This window comes from Lepidochelys kempii, chromosome 3, assembly GCF_965140265.1.
Source record: "Lepidochelys kempii isolate rLepKem1 chromosome 3, rLepKem1.hap2, whole genome shotgun sequence".
NCBI lineage: Eukaryota > Metazoa > Chordata > Testudines > Cheloniidae > Lepidochelys > Lepidochelys kempii.
In genome coordinates this window covers 73,081,638-73,107,715 of record NC_133258.1, presented here as the reverse complement: position 1 = coordinate 73,107,715, position 26,078 = coordinate 73,081,638, and the positions used below count along the sequence as shown (strand labels likewise).

General features: G+C 43.6%; 2 protein-coding genes across 7 annotated transcripts in view; both read right to left on the bottom strand.

Annotated features, from left to right (window-relative positions):
- FHL5 (four and a half LIM domains 5) overlaps positions 1 to 18,420 on the bottom strand; it is a 46,361-nt gene extending 27,941 nt beyond the window's left edge. For 2 of the 4 annotated variants that reach the window (XM_073336795.1, XM_073336797.1), the window contains exon 1: positions 18,086 to 18,145. Coding sequence is in view for 1 of the 4 variants with exons in the window: in XM_073336794.1 (XP_073192895.1) it covers positions 5,685 to 5,715 (31 nt within the window). In the remaining 3 variants the exon portion in view is untranslated. Of the gene's footprint in view, positions 1 to 5,684; positions 6,240 to 18,085; positions 18,146 to 18,364 lie in introns of those variants that run through there. The other 2 variants (XM_073336798.1, XM_073336794.1) reach the window with 2 other exon arrangements.
- UFL1 (UFM1 specific ligase 1) overlaps positions 17,194 to 26,078 on the bottom strand; it is a 50,832-nt gene continuing 41,947 nt past the window's right edge. For all 3 annotated transcript variants that reach the window (XM_073336791.1, XM_073336789.1, XM_073336790.1), the window contains one exon: positions 17,194 to 24,727. In XM_073336791.1, the coding sequence (XP_073192892.1) occupies positions 24,512 to 24,727 (216 nt within the window). In that variant the 3' untranslated portion in view covers positions 17,194 to 24,511. The remainder of the gene's footprint in view (positions 24,728 to 26,078) is intronic.

The following is a 26,078-nucleotide window of genomic DNA, read 5'->3' as shown; positions in this document are numbered from 1 at the left end:
TTGTTTAAAACTCAAAATCTGGACATGTCAAGCAGCTGTACTCCTGAGTTATGCTCTGTGCATGGATTCCAGGCCCATGCTTTTCCAAACGTAGCATGAGAAGAAATGAAAACTAAAAGCAGCACATATTTCAGGCTGCGTGTAAGTGGAAAAGGAAAGAACTCTTGGTCTAAAACATGTAAACATGTCGATGTTAAAAGTTTTCAGGACTGCAGCTACACTGAAACCACAGCAGAGACAAGGCATGGGTGTCCAATGTACCTACAACCGTTCTCCCTACGAGTGAGAAGGCAAGATGGAGTAACCTGCCTCCCATTGCCTGTGCAACAAGCTATTGTTCCCTTAATTCTTCCTCTAGAGATTTCACCAGCCTATCCAATATGAATTTTACCTGCTGTGCAAATAATGTTGAGGATTTCAATTGATATTAAATAAGTGATCTCTATTTTTAGGAGCGTGCATACAGTTTTTGGTGAATTGAAAGACACCAAAAAGTCCATTTTAGGTTGGACAAAACATTTAGTTCCTGGGCATTTTTAAAGGGCTAGATTCATAGAACAGGGATGGGAGAAGAGGAACAACGAAGAAGGTGGATAGAAAGCTGGCTAGATTGTCGGGCTCAACGGGTAGTGATCAATGGCTCCATGTCTAGTTGGCAGCTGGTATCAAGTGGAGTGCCCCAGGGGTCGGTCCTGGGGCCTGTTTTGTTCAATATCTTCATAAATGATCTGGAGGATGGTGTGGATTGCACCCTCAGCAAGTTTGCAGATGACACTAAACTGGGAGGAGTGATAGATACGCTGGAGAGTAGGGATAGGATACAGAGGGACCTAGACAAATTGGAGGATTGGGCCGAAAGAAATCTGATGAGGTTCAACAAGGACAAGTGCAGAGTCCTGCACTTAGGACGGAAGAATCCAATGCACCGCTACAGACTAGGGACCGAATGGCTCGGCAGCAGTTCTACAGAAAAGGACCTAGGGGTTACAGTGGACGAGAAGTTGGATATGAGTCAACAGTGTGCCCTTGTTGCCAAGAAGGCAAATGACATTTTGTGATGTATAAGTAGGGGCATTGCCAGCCGATCAAGGGACGTGCTCGTTTCCCTCTATTCGACATTGGTGAGGTCTCATCTGGAGTACTGTGTCCAGTTTTGGGCCCCACACTACAAGAAGGATGTGGATAAATTGGAAAGAGTCCAGCGGAGGGCAACAAAAATGATTAGGGGACTGGAACACATGACTTATGAGGAGAGGCTGAGGGAACTGGGGGTGTTTAGTCTTAAGAAGAGAAGAATAGGGAGGATTTGATAGCTGCTTTCAACTGCCTGAAAGGGGGTTCCAAAGAGGATGGCTCTAGACTGTTCTCAGTGGTAGCAGATGACAGAACGAGGAGTAATGGTCTCAAGTTGCAGTGGGGGAGATTTAGGTTGGATATTAGGAAAAACTTTTTCACTAGGAGGGTGGTGAAGCACTGGAATGCGTTACCTAGGGAGGTGGTGGAATCTCCTTCCTTAGAAGTTTTTAAGGTCAGGCTTGACAAAGCCCTGGCTGGGATGATTTAACTGGGAATGGGTCCTGCTTTGAGCAGGGGGTTGGACTAGATGACCTCCTGAGGTCCCTTCCAACCCTGATATTCTATGATTCTAAGAAGCCCCCATAATAGCCTTTATCTCAATGGTCAGGGCACTCACTTGGGATGTGGGAGACCCCCATTTAATCCCAGGTCTCCTCCCTCACAGGTGAGGGCCTTAACCATTAGCCTATCCTGGGCTGGATCTCTCTCAATCTCTCCTGTTCAAACTGTTCCATCTAGGTTCAAACCTGAGTCTCTTGCATCCCAGGTGAGTACACTAATTACTGGGCTAAAGGTTATAAGGGGACTTGTGGTGGTGGCACATCCCCTCCGCCGCCATTTCTGAATAGCGCCTAACTTGCTTTGTGACTCGACTTTACCTTTGTTGTGGTTGACGTAGTCATCAAAACTATTTGGTAAATTTGTTTCAAATTCACAAATAGTTTCAGGGTGACCAAAACTGCATTTTTCAATGAATAAACTTCATCTACAAAATTTTCACTCAGCTGTACTCCCAATATCTTAAACAGCAGCAATAAAACAAGGAAAGACTTGCATAATTTAATGTTCAATCTTATTTCATTGCTTTCATTTATCTATAGCTTGTCTTGCCTACTTTATGTATCGGTCACATTTTCTAGCACGGGCACTCGTTATATAGCACATTTATGATTTATGACCATCAACAGGTAAATGAAATAATAAAAGTGCTTCAATCATGTATTATTGTATCTCTGTAGAGAAGGGTCCGTATTATGTTTTGAAAACCATAAAACATTGTTCCAGGATAAAATCTGACATGAAGCTGGTAAGTGAAATATTAAAAAAATCACTTGTACAAAACTCAACTATTTCTTTCGTTTGGGGAGGCAGGGGTGTGTGTGTGTGCGTGCTATTCCTATAACAAAAATAGGACTTGTGCAACCTACTTTGGCCCTGATGCAGCAAAGTGCTTAAGTATATACTCAACTTTATAGATGTAAGTAGTCCTATTGATTTCAATAGGACTGCTCACTGACTTAAAGTTAAGCACTTGCTTAAGTGCGCTACAGGACCAGGGTCTTAAGGTCACATTTTCAGCAGGCATCTAACCTGCTTAGGCACTTCTAAAAATCCCACTGGGCATCTATCTGGATCTTTAGGCACCTAAATACCTTTGAAAATCTGGCCTTTAGTCCATAGTGTGGACTAGATTCTTTTAGGAGGAAAGGCAATCCCATTGGTATCCCGTTGTTAAAGAAGCAGGTTGTGTGGTAGTTTACTGAAACGTGGAAGGTTATGGCACTGATCATTCACAAAGAAAATCTGTTTTTTAAAAACTCAGTTGCATTCCATTTGAATGTCAATACCTAATTTATCACATAACCTAGAGGCATTCAGACTACTTTTTCATTCTCAATTTTTAACTAGAATGGATGTTTGCATACACTGACAATTTTTCAAGAATCTAAAGGTCTGAAAATCTCTTTTATTTCAAATTAATAAGGAGGTGTAAGTAGGCTGAGGTGAAAACATTCCTCAAAACTTTTTCCTTCAATGGAGAATTGGGTTTTCAATTCAGTGAAAATTTAGTGGAAAGTGTCCTCTTGCTTTCCTTGAAAATGTGCAATTTTTCATAAAAAAAAAAACAAAAAAAACCAAAAATCCCCCAAACTGAAATTTTTTTGGTTTTGGCTGGTTTGAGCCAAAAAATTTTGGGTTTTTGACACAATCAAAATTTTTCATGCAGAACTCCCCCATTTTTCAACCAGCTGTAGTCCTAATCATCTGAGAAATTGAGAGAACTCTAGTTTCACTACATTCTGCATTGTTACTTCAGGTGGAATATCATCCACAGATATGTCTTTTGCCAGTTATACACTAAATATGGCTTTAGACTAAGGGTTTAACCTTCGTTGCTGGAAGAAGAATTTCTGGCTGGTTGGCTCATTTTATCAGGACAAAGAATTTTTTTTAAAATGGATACAGTTTGAAAAAGTTTTGAAGCCCTCCCCTTATTTGCTACTCTCAAATTCTAAACAAATTCAGTTCACCCCAGCATTATTTCAGTGACTTTGCTCCAGCAAGAGGCAATCTATTCAGAGCTCTGCTTCAGCTCTCAACTTTTCCAGAGACAGAACAGAGCAATAAAGAGGTTTTCATGAGCAATGATGGATAAAAGTCAGTCTGCGCTAAACTCACTCATGTTAGATACCAAAGTATCCAGTAGGGCAACAGATCTAACACTTAGGCAACACTGGCTCAAAATCTGCCAGAAGAAAGTAGGACTTGCCATAACATCCATCAGGTCCAGTATTTGGTCTTCAACAATGGCTAAAACTATCCCTTCCCCCGCCCCCCCAAATGCAAGAAACTATCTGGCAGTAACCTGCTCTGCAATAACCTGTCCATGGGGGAAATTTCTCCAGAATTTGTCTTCTGAAATTTAAATACTTTTAGATAAAAAAAATCATGCTTTCAATATTCTTGGAAGAAAGACGTCTTTTTGTAGTAGGGCCGTTGAAATTTTTCTGTCACTTTTCTCCTTTGGAAATTTGGATTTTTGACTAAACAAAAATCATAATGGAAAGTGTCTTCATTGGAAAATGGAAAATGAAAAATTCAATAATAAAAGATATTTTTGCCCAAAAAGTTTTCATCTTTCAGCTGAAATTTTTTATTTTTCGTTGCCAAAATCAGAACATTTTTGGTTTTCAGGTTTTTGTGTTTAATGAAAAGTGAAAAATTCCTATGTAAAAAAAAAATTTTCTGGCAAGCTTTACTTTGCAGTCTATGTGTATGTCTACACAGCAAAGAAAAAACATGGCTGAAATGGGCCAGCTGCAGGTTTTTCTTTGCTGTGTAGACATACCTGAAGAGATCAGATAAGGCAACTGATATTTTTGAGATGAGTACCCAGCAGTAAATGGGTGTTTATTTGGCTCACAGATGGCTAAAAAGAATTAAAAAATTGATGCATCATATTGATTTGGAGAAAACAATGCAACTTTTATATCTATCAAATTGAACTCCAGGATATAAAGAAGAGGGAGTGGGAAAGGTTAACAATTTTGGGCCCAATTGAAAGTTTTACATGAGTAATCCTTTATCAATAGTCTATTGGTATCATCAGAACAAGCCTTCTGAGACGAATCAAAGAAAAGCTCCCTCAAAATTTAGGAATTACTAAAGCAAAAGCATTCAACCAGAGATCAAACCGAGGCAAAAGTTGCACAGGAAGACTTACTGGGTGAAATCCTGACCTGGGAGTTTTGCCACTGATCTCAGTGGGGCTAGAATTTCACCCATAGTACATAAACCAGAGAAATATCCAGAGATGTTTGTAAGAACAACCCCTTCACCCAAAGAAGTCCCACTTCTAAAAAAGTATAAGCAATATCCGTGACCTGACTGTCCATTGTACAATCCATTGTGAGAATGGTATAAAGAAAGGTAAAAAATGCCAGCACAAACCAGGGAAACCCCACTGAGGAAATGGCAGCTTGTTAACAAGGTCCTAATGCTACTTGGCAGGAACACATCTGCCAAAACAAGAATCAGCCTTGCCTTCAGGACTGGAAGCCTTCTTGGGGAGAAACTAGAAAACGCCTCAGATACAGAGAGGAGCAACAAGTTTACAGACAATGAAGTGAAACAGCCTTTGCCACTGATGAGAAGCAACAGAACCTCAGTAGATGGCACTGAAGGGGAATGCAACCTTTAAAACCTTACCCCCAAATAAGCCGTGTCTTTCACTGTGCAGCAACGTCTGCTACAGAGACAAAAATCTTCATTTTAGTTCAGGGATAAACAGGAATATGAAAAGTACCCTAACTCCTGAGAACAGAGAGTGCAAAGCTAGTTAAAACCTTTTTTAAAAAGTAAGCAAGTGACTATAAGATTCACTTTTTTCCCCGAGGTGGTTCTCTAAAAACCAATGCCACACAGCAAAGCAGCTTTGAAAACAACAATAAGAAAAAAAGATAAACACCATGCATATCTTAAAGCAAGTCATAGCTGAAAGTCACTTTGGTTACCCCATAGAAAAAAAACAATCACCATGAAGTACAAAAAATAGAAAGTAATTCTCTACAAAAACAAAGCTAAAGAACAAAACCAAAAACACCTACTGTACTGGAGTTGTCTGGTCTTTTTACTCATTTTTCCCCTCCCTGCTGCATTATGATGGCTTGACCTAGTTTTCTCAGGAAAAAAGAAATGGTTCGCTTAAAAAAAAAAAAGATATTTTGCAAATAAAAATGAATCAGATACAAAGCTTTGTGATTTCAATCCCAGTTAGATGGTTGCAACCAGTGAGGTGACATTTCAGGAAATAAACAATGACAAAGACTGGCTTATATAGGTGAATATTAGAATAGTCGGTCATAGGATCCTGTCCTGTATGTGGTGGAGAGGAGAGTTAAATGGGCCAGAAAAGCTGTGTGTGGGACACATGAACAAACTATATATATTAGGGCTGTCAAGTGATTAAAAAAATGTAATCACGATTAATCGCACCGTTAAGCAATAATAACATACCATTTAAATATTTTTGATGTTTTCTACTTTTAAAAATATATTGATTTCAATTACAGCACAGAATACAAAGTGTACTGTGCTCACTTTATATTTATTTGATTACAAGTATTTGCATTGTAAAAAACAAAAGAAATAATATTTTTCAATTCACCTAATACAGGTACCGTAGTGCAATCTCTATCATGAAAGCTGAACTTACAAATGTAGAATTATGTACAAAAAACCTGCATTTCAAAAATAAAACAAATGTAAAATTGTAGAGCCTACAAGTCTACTCAGTCCTACTTCTTGTTCAGCCAATCACTCAGACAAACAAGTGTGTTTACATTTGCAGGGATAATGCTACCCGCTTCTTGTTCACAATGTCACCTTAAAGTGAGAACAGGTGTTCTCATGGCATTGTTGTAGCTGGCATTGCAAGGTTTGTCTTAGCAATTGGCTGAACAAGAATTAGGACTGAGTGGACTTGTAGGCTCTGAAGTTTTACACGGTTTTGTTTTTGAGTGCAGTTACGTAACAAAAAAAAAATCTACATTTGTAAGTTGCACTTTCACAACAAAGAGATTGCACTACAGTACTTGTATGAGGTGAATTGAAAAATACTTTTGTTTATAAATATTTGAACTGTAAAAATGTTAATCAAAAATAATATACACTGATTTCAATTACAACACAGAATACAACATATATGAAAATGTAGAAAAACATACAAAATATTTAATAAATTTCAATTGGTATTCTATTGTTTAACAGTGCGATTAAAACTGATTAATCGCAATTAATTTTTTTAAACGCAATTCATTTTTTTGAGATAATCAAATGAGTTAATCACGAGTTAACTGTGATTAATCAACAACCCATATATATATTTCACACAGTTTATAAACAGATTGCTAGGTGGAGATTGCTAGGTGGGCCATGGCAGGTCTGTTCTGCATGGGGAGTGCTTTGGAGAGACTCTCTGTGTCCCACTCTCCCATTATTGAATTGACTGGTTATGAGACTCCACACCAAGAATGGTGAAAAACTAGAGATTAACAAAGATGAAAGAAACCCAGGATTTTCAGGAAAAAACTCCACAAGCAATTAAACAAAAATAACTTTTTGGGTGGGAGTTCAAGCTGAGGTAAACATGCACTCCTATGATTATTAACCGCGATCTCCTGCCAACCCTTCTGACTGTACGTTACACTCACTTGATGTGCCTTGTGGAAAATTAGGCCCTGAGAAACCCTTATGCACATGTAACTTTACTGATGTGAGTAATCCCATTGACTTTATAGGGGTCAAATGATATATGTGAGCATTTGCTGAATTTGGCCTTACTTTGTAAACTCTTCATATTAAGGACCATGTTTTCCTACATTTCAGTATAGCACCAAGCACAATGGGGTCTCAATCCCAACTGGAACCCTGCATCCGATCACAACACAACTAACACTGCAGTAATTACTAGTCCCTCCCTCTCTAATGATTACAGAATTAATAATTTATTTTTGGCATGTGACTATACAGGGACAGAGCAAAGACTGAGCTGCATCGCTCCAATGAGAAAAAAAGACCGTTACCTTTTCCATAACTGGTGTTCTTCGAGATGTGTTGCTCATGTCTATTCCACAATAGGTGTGCGTGCTTGCAACATGCACTGGTGCTGGAAGCTTTTCCCCTAGCAGTACCCGTAGGGGGGAGCGCTCCCCACAACCCCTGGAGTGGCGCCTGCCTGGCACGATATAAGGGGAGCTGCGCGCTTCCCCCACCCTCAGTTCCTACTTGCCAGACAACTCTGAAAGAGGTGAAGGAGGGTGGGATGTGGAATAGATATGAGCAACACATCTCGAAGAACACCAGTTATGGAAAAGGTAACTGTTTTTTCTTCTTCGAGTGATTGCTCATGTGTGTTCCACAATAGGTGATTCCAAGCTATCTGTTGGAGGTTGATAGGAGTTTACAAGTTCCCAGGACGGAGGACAGCCCTGCCAAACCCGGCGTCATCCCTGGTTTGGGGAATGATTGCATAGTTCGACGTGAATGTGTGAACCGAAGACCACGTGGCAGCCGTACAAATGTCCTGGATGGGGACGTAGGCCACAAAGGCAGCTGACGAGGCCTGCACTCGAGACGAGTGTGCCCTCACAATGGGTGGTGGGGGGGGACACCCACCAACTCATAACAGGAATGGATACACAAAGTGATCCGATTGGAAAGCCGCTGAGTGGAAATCGGCTGGCCCCTCGCGGACTCAGCTGCGGCGACGAACAGTTGCAAGGACTTTCTGAAGGGCCTGGTCTGCTCGAGATAGAGAGCCAGAGCCTGCCACACGTCGAGCATGTGGAGATGGCACTCCTCACTGGATGCGTGAGGTTTGGGGCAGAGGACCAGTAGAAAAATGTCCTGACCCATGTGGCAGGCGGAGACCACCTTCGGGAGGAACGCGGGGCGTGGGCGGAGTTGGACCTTGTCTTTATGAAAGACCATGTACGGCGGCTCAAAGGTCAGGGCCCTGAGCTCCGAGACTCGCCTGGCCGACATGATTGCAACCAGGAAGGCCACCTTCCACGAGAGGTGAGACCAGGAGCACATGGCCAGTGGTTCAAACGGGGGCCCCGTGAGATGAGCCAACACCAGGTTTAGGTCACACTGCGGGACCGGGGGTCTAGAATATGGAAAAAGATGGTCCAAACTCTTAAGGAACCAGCCAGTCATAGCATGGGAAAATACCATGTGCCCTTGCACCGGCGGATGGAAGGCCGACATGGCTGCCAGGTGCACCTTGACTGACGAGGGTGCCAGGGCCTGGGCCCTCAGGTGGAGGAGATAATCAAGGATAAGATGGATTGGGGCGGTCACCGGGGAGACACCCTGGTCTGCCGTCCACCTAGAAAACTGGGACCACTTCACCAAATAAGCGTGGCGAGTGGAGGGCTGTCTACTTTTGAGGAGGATGCACTGATCCTGCTCTGAGTACGTGCTTTCCTCTCCACTGAACCACTGAGCAGCCATGCTGCGAGGTGAAGAGCCATCAGGTTGGGGTGGAGGAGGCGGCCCTGGTCCTGAGGGAGCAGGTCCGGGTGGAGTGGCAACGGCCATGGCGGAGCTACTGCCAGGCCCGTGAGGGTCCCGTAACAATGCTGCCTGGGCCACGCTGGGGCAATCAGGAGGAACTGGGCCTTGTCCATCTTTATCTTCTCCAGGACCCTGCCAATTAGAGGGAAAGCGGGAAAGGCATAGAGAAGCCAGCCTGACCAGGATAGGAGAAAGGCATCGGAGATAGCGCCCCTCCCCTGGCCCCCCCAGAGCAGAACTGGGGGCATAGCCGGTTCTGCCGAGTTGTGAACAGGTCCACCTGGGGAGTTCTGCACCTTCAGAAGAGCCAATGGGCCACTTCTGGGTTGAGGGACCACTCGTATTGCAAGGAAAAGTCCCTGCTCAAGCGATCCGCCCTCTTGTTCTGGGCGCCCGGTAGGTGGAAAGCCTTCAGGTGGATGTCATGGAATATACAGAAGTCCCACAGCCTAAGGGCTTTGCGGCAGAGGATCAGGCCCCGCCTTGCCTGTTGATATAGAACATTGAGGCTGTGTTGTCTGTGAGGACCCTGACTACCTTACCCTCCAGGTGTGAGCGGAAGGCCATACACGCCAGCCGCACCTTGACGTTTATATGTAAGGTCTGGTCAGATCTTGAGCCGACCACAGGCCTTGGGTCTGAAAGTTCCCCACATCGGCCCCCCAACCCAGGTCTGATGCATCGGACACCAGCTCCAATGACAGGGCCCTGTCCTTGAATGGGACCCCTTGGAGCATGTTGTTTGTGGTGGACCACCACCATAGGGAGGTGATCACAGACTCTGGCATGGTGAAGACCTTGTCCATCCTGTCTGTGGCCTGGGAGAACTTTGAGACCAACCAGAGCTAGAGAGGCCTCATCCAGAGTCTGGCGTGACAGATCACGTACGTGCACACCAACATGTGACCCAAGCATTGTAGGCAAATCCTGGCTGTTGTCACCGGGAACCTTGTGACTGAATTGAGGAGACCTTTCAGGGTCTCGAATCTGTCTGGCGGGAGAGGGGCCCTGGCCAACACTGCATCCAGGAGTGCCCCAATAAACTCTATGCGTTGGACCAGGACTAACGTGGACTTGGTGTTGTTTACCAACAGGCCCAAGGCAGTGCACGTGGACAAGAGGAGCGCCACGTGATCCCTCACCTGCGACCGGGATGTGCCCTTGACAAGCCAATCATCCAGATAGGGAAATATCTGGACCCCTCTGCCGCCTGTGGTAGGCTACCACCGACATGCATTTTGTAAACACCCTGGGGGCAGTGGACAGACCAAATGGGAGGACCGTGAATTGGTAATGACTCTGTCCCACCACGAAATGGAGGAAGCGCCTGTGCCCCTCGAATATGTGGATGTGGAAGTACGCGTCTTATAGATCGAGGGCAGTGTACCAGTCCCCGGGATCCAGGGAGGGGATGATGGAGGCCAGGGAGACCATGAGGAACTTGAGCTTCACCCTGTACTGGTTCAGAACTTGGAGGTCCAGGATGGGCCTGTGCCCCGCTTTGCCTTCGGGATAAGGAAATAACGGGAGTAATAGCCCTTGCTCATGAACTCCTCAGGCACCGCCTCAATCGCTCCTAGACCTAGGAGCCACCCCACCTCCTGCTTGAGCAGAGCTACGTGCAAGGGGTCCCCCAAGGGGGACTGGGGTGGGGGGTGGTTAGGTGGGGAGGAAGTAAACTGGAGGGTGTAACCTCGGGAGATGTTGTTGAAGACCCATCGATCCGAGGTTAGCTGCAACCATTCCGGGAGGAAAGCACACAACCAGTTGGAGAAGGGAAGCTTTATTGGGTATGGATCCCTGAGGAGGACTGGTGAGGTGTGTCCGAGCGTCCCATCAAAAATGCCTTTTCCCTTCCTGCTTGCCCTTGGAAGACCCAGGCTTGGGGGGGCAGGCCCAGACTTCCTCTGAGGGCGTCTCTTATAGTCCCGCTTCTTCTTATGGACAGCCTCATACTTCGGGAGGGCAGCCTGGGTGGGAGTCTGCTGCGGCTTGAACTTAGGTTTTGCCGGAGCCAGGACATAGAGGCCCCGAATCTGGAGGGTCGTGCAGGAGTCTTTCATGCCATGCAGCCTTGTATCTCTTTCCTTCGCAAACAGAGCTTTCCCATCAAATGGGAGATCCTGCATGGAAGACTGCCTCGCTGGACAGCCCAGAGAGCAGGAGCCATGACGCCTGTCTCATGGACACCGCGGAGGCCACCGATGGTGTGGCTGTGTCCACAGCATCCGAGGCTGCCTGCACGGAGGCCCTAGCGGCTGCTGCCCCTTCCTCCACTAGAGCCTTGAACTCCTTCCTATCATGCTTCTGGAGGGAGTCCTCAAACTTGGACAGGGAGCCCCACAGATTGAATTCATACTGGCCCAGGAGAGCCTGATGGTTTGCCACTCGTAACTGGAAGCTCAAAGACAAATAAACTTTCCTTCTGAAAGAGTCCAGTCTCCGAGAGTCTTTGTTCTTTGGCGTCGGGGCTGGCTGACCCTGCCGTTCCCTGTGGTTGACCAACTCGACCACCAGGGAGTTGGGTGCCGGGTGGGTATACAAGTACTCATGCCCCTTAGTGGGTACAAAGTATTTGCGTTCCGCCTTTTTAGAGATGGGGGCTAGCAAGGCTGGAGTTTGCCACAGGGCATTTGAAATCTTAGCCACCCCTTCATGGAGAGGCAAGACCACCCTACCCATGGGGACAACACGTTAAACAGGGAGTCTGAGGGCTCCTCCATCTCCTCTGCATGGAGGTGGAGGCTTGCTGCCACCCTCTTTAAGAGTTCTTGGTGGGCCCTGAAGTCCTCCTGCTGGATGGAGGGGGGCGGGGCCACAATCGCCTCCTCTGGGCGGGGCGAAGAGGCCGGTGCGGTATCGGCCAGCACCAGAGGGTCCACCACCTGGTTGGACTCTGGGCATGGTGCCGAGGATGCATGTTCCGCCGCCTCCTTTCTCGGGGGTCTGGAGAGGGAGGCTGATGGTGCCTCCGAAGCTCTGGCCACCAAGCGAGCTCCCGCTGGGGGCTGCACTGGAGGCCACAGTGCCCACTGGTACCATTGGGCCGGCCACGATGCTCAGTGCCACTGCACCTGCCGTGGCACCGGCGGGGCCGGCTGTTCGAGTTGGCTGGCCTGGCCCATCGAAGGATGGCTACGAATGGAGACTGGGCTGGCATAAGATCTGCTGCTGTCTCTGGACCGAGAGAAGCGGCGGTGCTGGGATCCACAACAGCCACGGGACTGCAATCTTGACGTGGAGGACTGGTACCAGCAGTAACAGCTGCTCCGCGAACGGCCTCGACGGGTGGACCTGCGATGGTGAAACGCCGGCGATCGATGCCAGGAGCTATGATGTCTTGGCGGAGACTTGGAGTGGGAGTCCAAGCGGGAACAGCATCGACGACCATGCTGTGATCAACTGCAGTACCCTCTCCGAGATGAGGACCGATAGCAACACCCACCACAGTCCCGCCAATATTCGCTCCTTAAGTACGAGCGGTGCCACGAGTCCCGGCTGGACAGAACCCAGCCAGGTCTGGTCAGCATCGAGGGCGATCCACTAGGGACTCTGCACCGAGTGATCTCTGGGTGGTGATCAGCATTGGGAATGTTCCCTCGATGGAGACTGGTACCGGGCTAGAGGCAACTGCGGAGATCCCAGTGGCGGCTTGCCTCTGGAGTGCAGGGCCGACATCAGCAGCGCTCCAGGCATCGGCTTGGACATAACGTCCCGGGCCACCTGGAGGTCTTCAGGCGTGGATGGCATCCAGAGAGGCCTGTTCTGAAGGAGCCGGGCTACTCCGCTCAATGTGAGTTGGAGGCCTGGGGCCTGGTGGGGATCGAGGACTGCCCGACATGGGCCTAGCCTCTGTCCCAGACTTCCCTTGGTGCTGCTGGGAAGCGGGAGTCTTCCTGGCGCTCTTGGCATGCCCTGTGGATGGGAAGCGGTGCTGACTGGTCGATGGCACTGGAGGGTCGCCACGTACTGACACCGTGGTGCCAGTTCAGAGCGGTGTGCCGGGGTCAGCGCCGACTCCATCAGGATGGGCCGGAGCCTAATGTCCCTTTCTCTTGGTCTGAGGCTTAAACGACTTGCAAATCTTGCATCTTTCACTGATATGGAATAGAACGCCTACAAGAGCTGCACGACTTAAACCCTGGGGCATGCCCTGGCCCAGTGTCAGTGATGAACTAAACAGCTAACTAACTACAGGTACTAACGAACGGTTCTGGGGACAAGCGACAGCAAAGCTGAAGCAGAGTAGTTCCAACGCACCTTCACTGGCAGCAAAAAGGAACTGAGGGTGGGGGGAGCACTCCGCTCCCCTTATACTGCGCCAGGCAGGCGCCACTCCAGGAGTCGCCGGGGGTGCTCCCCTTGGAGGTACTGCTAGGGGAAAAACTTCCAGCACTGGTGCACGTGGCGAGTACGCACTCCTATTGTGGAATACACATGAGCAATCACTCGAAGAAGAAGAGAAGGTGCTTTTTATTTTTTTTTTGGTATCAGCCCAGACAGACAGACTGGTAGAAATAGAAGGTTCACCCAGAGCTAAAACAATGATGGGAGATTTAAAACCACCACCAGTGTAGAAGGGGGCCTAAAGCACTATTTTTCTGCTTCTTAATGAGGCACCCATTCCCAGAGTCTTTCTGAAATGTAGATCAAAAGAAATATTTTTTCCCAAATAGGAATATAATACTCTGCATTCCACTCTGGTACATGAAACAAACTGCCTTGAAAGGACTTAACTTTGAGAACCTAAGTTCAAAATATGTTTCTTTCCTGTACTACATGACCTAACCTCGTTACCACAGAAAATAGTGTAAGAAACTCAGTCAACTGAGCTTCCTGTCCTGCGGAGGTGCTGGAAATCCTACTCATCCTGTTGCCTCTTAATAGTAATCCTAAGTGGACATGGGAATAGAGTTGTGCACATCAGCATTTGCTAGTTTAAGAGTATGTGTATCATATGCAAAACACTGATATTCCTGATTTTATTCTATGGTGAAACATCATTTCCACCAGCTTTTCACAAAGCAAATGGTGAAGTTTGGCCCTTGGATAAATGTAACTAAATATGTGGGCTTACAGCAGGGTGTAATGTTGCTCTTGACCCCATATTTATTTTAAGAACATTGCTACACTGGAGCTGCATAACAGGATACATACCACAGCCCCATGTACACAGCAACTGTGGGGTGGTGCTAGTTGGAGAGTACAGAATTCAGGTACAGAAATTTAATTATGGCAGGCATTTGACCTTAATTCAGCAAATTTAATCAGAACATAGATAATTAACACACAATACCTCAACTAAGAGATCAAATGAGAAAGGAGAACCAGAGTCCCATACCTAATGGAACCAGAAGAACTTATTCATACTTAGATGGATGTAAAACAAATTCAGATGGACCTATTTAAAAATTAAATAGGACAAATTAAAACACAAAAGTAAAAATGCACTCCACAGGTGGTGGAGAGAGAAGTACCCTTGCACTGCGAGAGTAAATGGAGAGTTACAAACACCATTTTAGTGGTAACCATTAAGTTGCTTAAAGAGTTATAAACCACAGGACAACACTGCTGTATTTCAGAAAACCTACTGAAATGACAAGGTCTAGAATTTTAGCTGGTGTGGGGAGTAGGAAGGAACACTGAAGTAATGAAGAACCTGACGAGGGAAAATTTAAAAACAACACAACTCAAGGGCAGAGGCCTGCGAAAGGTGGGACAAAGCAAGATGCAAATAGAAGGAAAGTTTTGAAGAAGTCATATTAACTAGAGTCAAATAAAAGCTTTAGCTCTAAGAAAAGGAAACTGGAAACAATGGGGAGATTCAGCCACTACTTTTTTGGACCACACTGTACAATTTCATAGAAGACTATATCCCTGCTATAGAATTCTGTGGGATAGTTTATATAATTCTCCATTAAATTCCCTCTATTTGTGGAGTAACTTCTATGCTGCCCTATTACATTTCTGTGAAACCTTAATAATTTTACCCCTCTTCAATTCTACAGGATTTTTCAAGAAGGTAAAGTTTAAATATATGGGCTGAGATTTTCAAAAGCCACCTAAATATTTTTGGATGCCCAGTTCCCCCCCCCCCCCCCCCGAGAGAGAGACAAGTAGAACATAAGATGCAATGCATCATTCCACTCTGCAAACTCAGTGTTTGGGGCTCCATAGGATAGCTAGACTGGAAGGGAATTGATTCAATGGGAGTTCTACACAATCTCATTTCTCAGCCAACCAGCAGGGAAATGTCTACAAGAATTAAGGATGATCCCATTCCTAAGGCTCTTGGCCCCAACCCTCAGATGAAATCTTGGCCCTATTGAAGTCAATGGGAGTTTTGTATTGATTTGAATGGGGCTAGGATTTCACCCCTTGACTTAAAACTTTACATTATTGGAAGAACTCTTCTGGAGAGTTCGCATTTTTCCCTCTTTTTATCCACAGTTAGCCAATGCTGTTAGACTTCAACTTTTATGAGAAGTAAAATTCAACCATAAAAGTAAAAGCCAAGAAATTGAAAGAAAACTGGATTTATCAGCAAAAGGAAAACTGTGGCCAAAAGGACAACTGACTCTGAACCTTACAATGTCCACCAATCAATCAATAAAATCTTTAAACTTGTCTGCCTGCAAATAACGTTGAGACACCATGGGTCAAAACTGGTCAGAGTCTCTTTCAAACAGCATATTATTTCATTTCTCTTTACTCTTTCAAGAAGGTTCACATGCCATCTTAAATTTCTACAAATTATGCAGTCTTAAATCTAAGTGACTTTTGTGACAGTGCAATAAAATTATATGGCAAGACTGTCAGCAATGTGATAATGTTAATATATAAATCTGTTCCAGCCTGTTCTGTTAAAATATTTCAAGAAATGTCAAGTAATCATACATAATGAAGACAAATGTGGGAATGAATATTAGATGTGAACAAAACAGACAGCACAAAGTTGTTTTCTTAATATAAGAGGTTCTGTGTTAAGCTTTAGGCACGTAACAGATCTGCTGAAAATAAGGAAAGCTACAAAAATAGTGTATTTTAGAAAAGTCATTTGATTACAATCTAAATTGCGTTTGACAGTTTTATCAAAGTATGATTTTGGGACTTATTAGTAAAAGAAAAATTGACTGAATGTACTACATACATAAAATCTGATAGTACAGCGATTAATATAAGTTGACTTTAAAATTACGGAAAAATTTAATCTCATTATCCATAAAGCTTTTTAATGTGACAGTGTGAACAGACAGTGTGAAAAGAACACTTTTTACTAAGCACTGGCATGTCCTTTCAATATAGTTCTTAACACTTCAAGTCCCAAATCTGTGGCAGAGAACTTTAAAAAGCTGAGACTCAGACATAACATAATAGTGGAGGAAAAAGGATGAAATAATGTTTGATGTAGATTTATATCATGTCTAAACTTTGTCTAAACTCTAAATTTTAGAGTTAATTTTACATTAAATATACAACAAGAACATTCCACTATATGCGATGAAAGTAACTTTGGGTCTAAAAAAGTGATCTACCTCATCGTAAAGGTACATTTGAGCGCTTGCTCTCACTGGCAGGTACTATGAAAGTTGGCTAGTAGAACATAAGAACGGCCATACTGGGTCAGACCAAAGGTCCATCCAGCCCAGTATCCTGTCTACCGACAGTGGCCAATGCCAGGTGCCCTAGAGGGTGTGAACATAAAGGTAATGATCTAGTGATCTCTCTCCTGCCATCCATCTCCACCCTTTGACAAACAGAGGCTAGGAACACCATTCCTTCCCCATCCAGGCTAATAGCCATTAATGAACTTAACCTCCATGAACTTATCTAGTTCTCTTTTAAACCCTGTTATAGTCCTAGCCTTCACAACCTCCTCAGGCAAGGAGTTCCACAGGTTGACTGTGTGCTGAGTGAAGAAGAACTTCCTTTTATTTGTTTTAAACCTGCTACCCATTAATTTCATTTGGTGGCCTCTAGTTCTTATATTATGGGAACAAGTAAATAACTTTTCCTTCTTCACTTTCTCCACACCACTCCTGATTTTATATACCTCTATCATATCCCCCCTTAGTCTCTTTTCCATGATGAAAAGTCCTAGCCTCTTTAATCTCTCCTCATATGGGACCCGTTCCAAACCCCTAATCATTTGAGTTGCCCTTTTCTAAAGCCAGTATATCTTTTTTGAGATGACGGGACCACATCTGTACGCAGTATTCAAGATGTGGGCATACCATGGATTTATATAAGGGCAATAAGATATTCTCCGTCTTATTCTCTCTCCCTTTTTTAATGATTCCAAACATCCCGTTTGCTTTTTTGACTGCCGCTGCACACTGCATGGACGTCTTCAGAGAACTATATACGATGACTCCAAGATCTTTCTCCTGATTAGTTGTAGCTAAATTAGCCCCCATCATATTGTATGTATGTATAGAAGAAAACAGCATCTACAGTTTATTGGTTGGTTTCTTGGGAGTTAGCACAGTAAATCCTAGTTATCTAATTTTTAAAAATTAATAAATTGATAACAGTTAAACCAGCAAAAATCTTGGGAGTGCTTCATGGCACATACAACCAAGATTGTTTGAATACGTTCATGGAATTCTGTAGGCAGTCCTAGGAAGATGCATCTAAAGTATACGAGCTCAGCCAATTTAAAGGAAAATGTAGTACTATTCTTAAGAAAAATGTACTTTCATGTCTCTGTCACAAATCCCATCAGTTATATAAAAGTAATTAAAACAAAACACTACTAGAAACTGAACAAAAAAGTCAATTAATCTATGACCAAAGAGAAAAGGTTCTTGCTTAGTTGTTCATAAACTTTAAATTGGTTACCTGGTATATCAACTTAAATATTTAAAAACTATCAAATAAAACAGTGGAAAGGTAAATAATAAGGGAAAGGAGTTACTACAATACTCACATTTGGTTTCAAGCTGCTGCTTCTTATGACTTGTGTAGCATAATAAAGGGGGAAAATAGATTAGCTTTCACAGAAATAAGCATTCATTAAATCCAAAATAAACAGAATAATCTGCCAAAGCTATTTGAGGATCCCATCAGATTTTGGCTCTGCAGAAGAAGGTTGAGGGTCAGTTTGTTTCCCTTAGACCTCATGACATGCAAATAGCTAGTTCCCTTGTCACTGAACCAAAATCATTCTTTGTCGTATTGTGTTTACAAACGATAGACAAAAACATACCACATAGGAGGTCCTTAAAGGAGCATATTTCAGAGACAGAGTTTCAAAGATCTAGCCAGAAAGAAAGAGGAGCTTTAGTAAAAATTTAGTGGGGGGGGGAGGGCGGAGGAGAAAGACTGAACATGTTCATCCTCAGATAGTTTATGCACATATTCTTTGAAAAGTGCATCCAAGACATTTGATAAAACTCAGAACTAACATTAAAAACCATGATTACACAGTCTTTGGGGTATTCTGCATGGGGTCTGTGGGTAGGGGTAGAAGGGAGAGGTTAAAATTCTATACTCTTCCAATTTAGGGAAAGGCTTTGAGACTCCATACAACACCACTTCTTGCTGCTAGTCCAGTTTATAGACTGGAAGGGTTGTGCTGTCCCTCTAGGCAGGGGTTCCTGGCGACTGGATCCACATCAGTGGAAGTGAATGGCTTCTCTCTGGACCCCTCCCAAGGCTCATCTCAGTGTTGGCCTCATTAGAATTGGAGCAGAGGCAACCTCTCCAGTGCTTGGGCTATGGTCACTCTATCCACCACATGGGACTACAGAACGGCTTACTCATTGCATAGGGCCTTGTGCAGGCCTTCAGTGAATTATTATATCCAGTTGAAACTATAGGCTGAAATTAAGCAACTTAAAACAAGAATGGCTGGTTGTGGCTTGAGCCACTGCAGACCCAAGGCAATGCTGACTTTCTACCATTATATTCCCGGGATTACACCACCAGGAACCAACATATTTCAGTGCTGAATCAAGCCTTGCATGTCAAGTGGACAGAAGTGCTGTTTATGTCATTGCCAAAAGAATTCTGTTACTCTGTTTAGATACATATTATGTTGGCTATTTGTACTAGGCAGTCAGAAGACTTTGGTAAAATTTGCCAATTCCAGGCAATAAATTCTCTAGGTGATCTATGCCTAATTCATTTCAATTAGTTAAACTCTTTAATCATTCTCTTGATCACTACTGCCAGGATTTTTATCAGGTCCATTGCCCGGTGACTGACTGCTTTATTAAATGTGTGAAAACATACGGTGTCTCATCGACTCTGGTGAACTTAAGTTCTCTCCTATTAGTTATCTGAGTCATTAGCTGTATTTAGCTTGTCCTGTTGTGCTGATGCAGTCCATTTTAGATCAGCTTGGAGTACTGTAAAACAATGGTCAGGCACAACAGGGTGAAGTCATGAACAGTTAGGGCCCACTGGAAGAGCTCCAGTGTTCTAACCCCCTCTGCATGTGTTTGGGGTTCAGCAGACTCCCCCTAGTATGGCCACATGATCTCAGGTGGGCAGTACTGATGGGAGCGATGGTAGGGGCTCCAGGGTCAGGCCTGAGGAGAAGTACAAGGGGGACATGAATGTAGGATCACAGAAGATGCTGGGTGTCTGCAGGTGTGGGATGGGAGGGCACCCAACGCCTGGGCTCCTCCAGCTGCCGGTCCTTCAGCCACCAGTTCATCAAATGGTGGCTTTACAGATTAAGGTGCAACTCATATAGGTGTCAACTTTTTCCTGGATAATCTCAGTGTCGGGCTGGATGAACTCCTAGGTAGCCCATATGGGGATGGAGTGGAGGCAGCCGACCTCATGCTGCCCTCTCCTTGTCGCAAGTGCTCAGTGCAGGAACTGGCTGATCTAGGCTCCAGCTACCAAAAGGTAAAATAATGGGCACCCCAAGGGCATCTCCTTACAAGATGTATCTAACATCCTCGGGATCAAATGTGAACCAGGGGCTAGGACACTATCCTGGGGGGAGTACCCTGCTATAGTGGTGCTGGTGGGCGTCAAGGTCCCCTCTCGCTTCAACTCACAAAAGGGAGAGGGATGCTAGTGGGGGGGGGGGTGTGGAGGTGCCCAGAAAACCGCAGATTGGCTCCCCTGTGGTGCAAACACCCCAATAATTGGCAACGGACCCCTGGGCTATCCGACAGGAAGCTTGGATGTAATTTGACTCAAAGCTGTGGCCTGGTTAAGGCCCATACCACGTGTACTTGCTGCCTTCTGTGTGGTATGCACATTACACAAGCAGTATGTTCTTTTCAGGGAAAGTATGAAATATATGCTCACTTTCCCCTGCATGTTACCTTCTCCAAACTTCAAATGGAAGTGTTCTTCCCTGATTCTCGGAAGGAACTTGCAGAAGGGATACTATGTCTCTATAACCTGCCAGACTTGCTTTAAGCATTTAAAGCAAAGTGAAAACCTTCACTAATAAGGGGTTAATTAGAGCAGTGGTCTCCAAAGTGGGGTGCAAGACGATCCCTGGGGGTGCACGGCAGGAGGAGCATCGCCGGCACGCCACCGGCAGCTCTTCTACCTTTGATTGTGCAGCGGCAGCGGAAGCATGCCTGCGGCAGCTCTTCTACAGACCAGCTCTTCTCTTTTTTGCCTTCGGCGGCACGCCTGCGGCAGCCCCTCCCTTTTCTTTTCTTCGGCGGCACGCTTTCGGCAATCTTTTTTTTTCCTGGGGGTGTGCGATCAAAAAAGTTGGGAGACCACTGAATTGGAGGATAATATGGAGATTAAAAGCCAGCTGCCCTTTCCTCGGAACCCAAAATGAGCTATTGCCACACACAGTCCTTCAAAGCAACCTACTTCACGGGTGTAACCAGACCACCCTGATTTGACCTAAACTTCCACTTCTACCCTCACTAATATCAGCATGGTGTTTGTCATTAACATGAGCCTTTTGAAGACATCTCTTCCCCCCCCTTTCATTTCGCTCAGGTCAGTTCACTCAAATTTCTCTTTTTAACCAAGGTTTAAATCCCTCATCATTCATAAAAATAAATTTAAAATCCCATTTCACTACTACATTGAATGTATTCTTTTTGAATGTATTCTTCAAATTACACTTACAAAAAATGAGCAGTTATTTAAAATATCAGAGAGAAAGATTTCTGCTCTCACAATAAAGCATTTTAATAATCCCAAAACTTCAAATGACCATCACTAGTATGTTTTAGTTACAACCATGCTTTCCATGACAGGAGTAAACTTCCTTCAAAAAGTCTACAGCTCCCACAGACCCTTACTGTGAAGAAAATGTTAAGATCAAAAACATGAAGCCATTTAAAACATTAACCAAAAGGTATACAGAAAGCTTTAACAGAAGTTCTAAATACCTATCAGAAACTCCGGACAGCCTCTGTTAGATTACACCACCAATCTTAGACTGCACTCATGCAAGTCATTTAAGTTGTGAGTACACAACATATTACAATAGTCTTCAAATGCCACCACTTGTCAAAGGCTAACCTCAAGAGTTACCCTAAGTAATCGCACATTTTCTTTTTTTAAAGAAACTTTGGAAGAGACTATATACAAGAATTTTATGGAGCATTGTATTGTTAGTGAGTGGAATGAGGGGGCAAGTTGGCCACAGTAATGCTGCTTTCCAGCCTTTTTCTACAGAGTAATTTAAATGAAGCGACAATGTACATGTATCTGAAAAAGAAACAGGCAGCCTTACTTTGTGAACTGAACATCTGATCATTAGGATAAGAGGCCTAAGACGAATAGGAATCCTTTTCCAAGTCCATCATACATAGGAAAAAAAATTCATTAGCAAAGTATTTGGGGAAACAATATTCCATTTCTCTCTCTCATAATTAAGACCCCTTTAACTAGGAATGTTAACTTCTGCACTTGACAGCCAGCCAGCTAATACTTGTTTTTTCTGGCATGGATACACTGGTGAAGGTTACTCGTGCTGAAATTAGCCACTGAACATTCCAGGAAGAGACCACTACTGGAGTGTTAGTACTTCTTTCCTAGCCTTTTAAAATAATGTTGTATTATTCTCATCATGTGGCCTGTAATTTAAAAAATCTGTTGCATTACGTAGGAGACTTATAACAAGTTCATTATTATGATGTCTTATAACAGTATTAAGCAAAAAAGAGAAGCACTCAAAATTGCAAGTATAACAAATCAAATGGAGCACATTAACAACTGCACTTTAAGCAACAAGTGCAAATCCAATCAATATATCAGTGGTTAAGTCAACAGCAGAAACTATTTTATCCACTTAATCATTAACTTTATTAAAATAATTATATTTGCATAAAGAAGATCAGACTGTAGAGTATTATTTACAAAATCACCAATGCCATTTAAAAGTGTGGAGATTTAATATAGGAAAATTAGAATTATTTTGAGTCAATAAGAGACTAAGTAGGTTTACTGTAAGCAAACCATTTTTTTTTTTTTAAACAAAGTTAAAGCAGTCAGAATATTTTCCCCTTTTGCTTTTCTCTGACCCTTCTTTTCAGGCGACATTTTTGCATGGGGGCTTCCAGCTAGGATGATGGACACAACTGTCTCTGCCTCTAAGTCTGGAGGGCAGAGAGTGGAGCTGCTCTTTTGTATTATGGTTTGTACAGAATCACTGCTGTTTTGTAAAGGTATTATTGAATTTAGTACAGTAATTTAGTGATTTTGTATACGCGATTCTGTTTTTTAAACTGCATTCTAAAAACAAGCCTAAATGCAGTAGGACAAAAACTCAAATCTCAAGTCACCTTTCTTTTGTTGCAATTACAGTTTTTGGGACATTTTTGGTTGACTTCCACCCAGTGTACACCACTGCACACGACCTGCAGGAATTTAACAGACAATGCCACTTGGTAACATCCCTACAGTAGGTTTTTCTCAGTGCCAAAACAGTTTTGACAAGAGAGAGAGATTACTTAGAACAACTATTATTTTCACTGGACAGCAATGTCTATTACCTTGCTATTCAGACTTGATTTTATGCAAGCAACTAGGTAACATTACAAGTATATATAATCGTTGCATACTCCAATAATAACGAGCTGAAACTGATCTGATAAATTAAAATTGCACTGGCTCCAAAACAAATAAAAAAATATACACAACAGACACACAAAAATTATGTAATTAACCAATATTGAAAGGATTCTAGTTGGTATACTTTACACATTTTCTCTAAGACATATAATATACCCCATGTATAAATGATGTAAATTACAATGGACATGACAAAAATATTGCTAAATAATATCAAATACCTCTGGGAATAGGTTAACACTAGAAAAAACACTGTAGCAGATATCCAAAATGGTTAACATTTTCAGAATTTCTTTTAAGAAACATACTGTAAAGTGAACAGAATTCTGAACCAAACTCTCTCAAATAAAAATGGCATATATAAGGGATGTTTGCTCCTTAAGAAACCTCTCTAGGAATCATATCTGAAACTGTTGTAGTAAGAGTGCCCTTCAGTTAAATGAACAAGCTAACTTGTATACTAACTACAGAAATCCCCCACCTCACTCCCTCAAAAAAACCCAACCAACAAAAACCCAATGCAGGTCACTTGTATCCCTTAACAGTTTTATGACAAATCATTAGCTAAGGGACATGAAATGAAAAATAATAGCGTGCACAGAATTCACTGGAATTCACTGAAAAAGGTTCTAGAAATTCATCCTTAATTCAGCACCATAACCTCCTTGGTTAATAACCTTACTTGAACTGATCAGATATTTTTACCATTTTGTGCAGGTGTGCCTGACCATTTTATTTTCAACCTCTGCACTGCTGGGGGGTGAGGAGGGAGGGAGGATATGCACTCCTGAAAAAGTTTCACCTCATGAGATCAAAAAAGTAAAGATGACCTCTCATTTCATGCTATTACATACCTATAACCTTAATTTAAAAATGTAGCTATGGAATACAGACAAACATTTACATTTTGATAATTACTATACAGGTAAAAAAAAAAGGGGGGGGGGAGGCGAGAATTCACAACTTAAAAGCAAATTATAAACTTATGGATATACGTCTAAGAATTCTTAACCATTGCAAAGAGGAAATATTTCCTGAGATACTACATAAAGCCTCCATCTTAGAATTTTAGTTACATAGCCAATGTAAGTGTTGCTATTAATGTCTTCTGTAACAATGCATGCACTATGGTAATATTTATTTTTTTTAAAAGAACATAAAACGAAATTCGTATCCACCACTTCCTGTTACCCTTCAGGCTGCAATTCTATATGCAAAGTTTTGGAAGCCAAGGCTATTTCAACCAACCATTCTCCATGACCCCAACACAGTGAACTTCTTTCTCCTTTCAGAAAAAAAATATTCTGACTGTTCCCTGGATTTAAATTTAATTAGACCTTCACTCCTCTGTTACAGAAGATTTTCTGGGTCTGAGAACAAGATCTTTGAGAGAGGCGGTGATTTCTTGGAGTTCTTTTCGAATAGTGTCTGCACTTTCTTTCTCCCCTAGGTTATCATCCACTGTGTCATCATCCCCTTGTCCAATCTTATAATTCTGACTGATCAACTGTTTCACCACTAATCCCTGGTATTTGACCAGAAGAGAATGTTGATCCTGAGGGGGGAAAACATTAAAGAAATGGGTTAAGGTTATTTAAAGGAGCACAGCTGACTTTGAGATTAAAGTCAGCCAATATTTTTTCATCAAGACATTTTACAATCTAAATTGTCACATGAATATTTTATAGCATATCAAAAATTAAATGTCTGTAGTAATGAACAGGCATCTATACTGCAGAAACAGCACGTTTAGCCACTGGAGGAGGGAGCGCTATGCAGTAATTAACAGCAGTTTGAAGCACATTTTTGGGTATACCTTGGATTTTCTTTAAAATTTAATTGAAAGAAGTCAGGATTTACTCTCACTTCTTTGGGGAGAGGTAACGGTTAGAGAATGAGGACCTGTTCAATGATCCGCCCTTGGAAGGTGAATCCAATAAAGTTTGCAGATACCTGCAGACCAGGGGTGGGCAAACTATGGCTTGAGAGCCACATCCAGCCCTTCAGAGGTTTTCATCTACCCCTCAAGCTCCAGGGGTTGCTCCGTGCGGCTCCCAGAAGCAGTGGCATGTCCCTCCGAACCCCTCAGTCCCACCCTCCTGCACCCCAGAGCCCGCACCCCCCGCCGGAGTCCGCATCCCCTCCTGTACCCAACCCCCAATTTCATGAGCATTCATGGCCCACCATACAATTTCCATACCCAGATATGGCCCTTGTGCCAAAAGTTTGCCCATCCCTGCTGTAGACTCTGGTGAACATTTACGTTGTTGATCCCATGGAACCACCCCATCAACGGCTCAGTGAAATTACAACCTTTAAACTACAATCAAGAGTTGGACATAGAGACACCTCATAGCTCTGAATCATCCTCACAGATCACTATAATTTACAGATGACGTGTGACAGATGAAGCCACATGGAAGTGCTAGAGCAGGGATCGGCAACCTTTGGCATGTGGCCCGCCAGGATAAGCCCCCTGACGGGACGGGCCAGTTTGTTTACCTACCGCGTCCGCAGGTTCGGCCAATCGCGGCTCCCACTGGCCACAGTTCACCGTTCCAGGCCAATGGGGGCTGCGGGAAGTGGCGCGGGCCGAGGGACATGCTGGCTGCTGCTTCCCGTAGCCCACATTGGCCTGGAATGGCAAACTGCGGCCAGTGGGAGCCGCGATCGGCCGAATCTGCGGATGCGGCAGGTAAACAAACCAGCCTGGCTCGCCAGGGGGCTTACCCTGGCGGGCCGCGTGCCAAAGGTTGCCAATCCCTGTGCTAGAGTGCTAACGCCAATAAACAGATTGAGTCAGATAAAATAGAGAGAACTTTTATATTCTACACCTATAGATATTTTATATCTATATATTTATATGTTTTATATTCTAGGCCTATAGATTCTATAACTTTATATTC